We start from the raw sequence: 685 nt of genomic DNA, 5'->3' as shown, positions 1-685 counted from the left end.
AGAGAGAGAGAGAGAGAGTTAATTCCTCTGAGTATAAATAAACATCAAAATATAACACATGACAAATTTTCCTACTTTTAGAGTTCAAGATCAGAAAGCGTCAAGTTATCATTGCATTATACATAAAACCATTGTACACTCAGAGAGGACAGTTTACGGATCCGACTGGATCACTGAGCACTGCCCTTAAACCATTTTTAAACCATTAATTTTAGTGTTATTCACTTCATAAGTGTTAGCTGTGGGACTCTGTTGTTGTTCAGGATGAGAAATAAAGGGTATGCTGACCAGTAACGTCCTGTTTCTGCCAGTTTGGCCCCTCCGTCTTGTTTGTAGTACAGGTTTTGAGTTGCAACCGGAAAGAAACAGTGCATGATGATCTCTTCCATTTGTAATTTTACTGAATGGATTTACCAGCATCCCCTCTGGTTAGCAACCTATTTAACTACTACGAGCTACGTGTTATATTGATTAAATCCTATGAAAAAAAGAAAAAAGGAGCAGGGATTAAATTACAATTAATAAAAACGAAGGAAAATTTAAAGAAATATAAAAAATAAACTATTTAGCATTTATGTAGAAATTAAGATTTGACAGCTCATTATATTCGTTGCTGTTCTTTACAGAGTAGTTCAATCCTCAGTGACAAATTCTTCTTTCACATAACCTGAACCGTTTTCACAGG

The 685-nt window shown here is 34.9% G+C and overlaps 1 protein-coding gene across 1 annotated transcript in view; it reads right to left on the bottom strand.

Moving 5' to 3' along the window:
- The window catches only part of LOC142349032 (uncharacterized), a 25,340-nt gene extending 24,951 nt beyond the window's left edge, over positions 1-389 (bottom strand). Inside the window, exon 1 of the mRNA XM_075400443.1 lies at positions 249-389. Coding sequence (XP_075256558.1) covers positions 249-389 — 141 coding nt within the window. The remainder of the gene's footprint in view (positions 1-248) is intronic.
- Positions 390-685: the final 296 nt, after the last annotated feature.

The sequence above is a fragment of the Convolutriloba macropyga genome, chromosome 11 (genome assembly GCF_964194025.1).
Source record: "Convolutriloba macropyga chromosome 11, txConMacr16.3, whole genome shotgun sequence".
NCBI classification, from domain to species: Eukaryota; Metazoa; Xenacoelomorpha; order Acoela; family Convolutidae; genus Convolutriloba; species Convolutriloba macropyga.
This window is presented reverse-complemented; position numbering and strand designations above follow the sequence as displayed.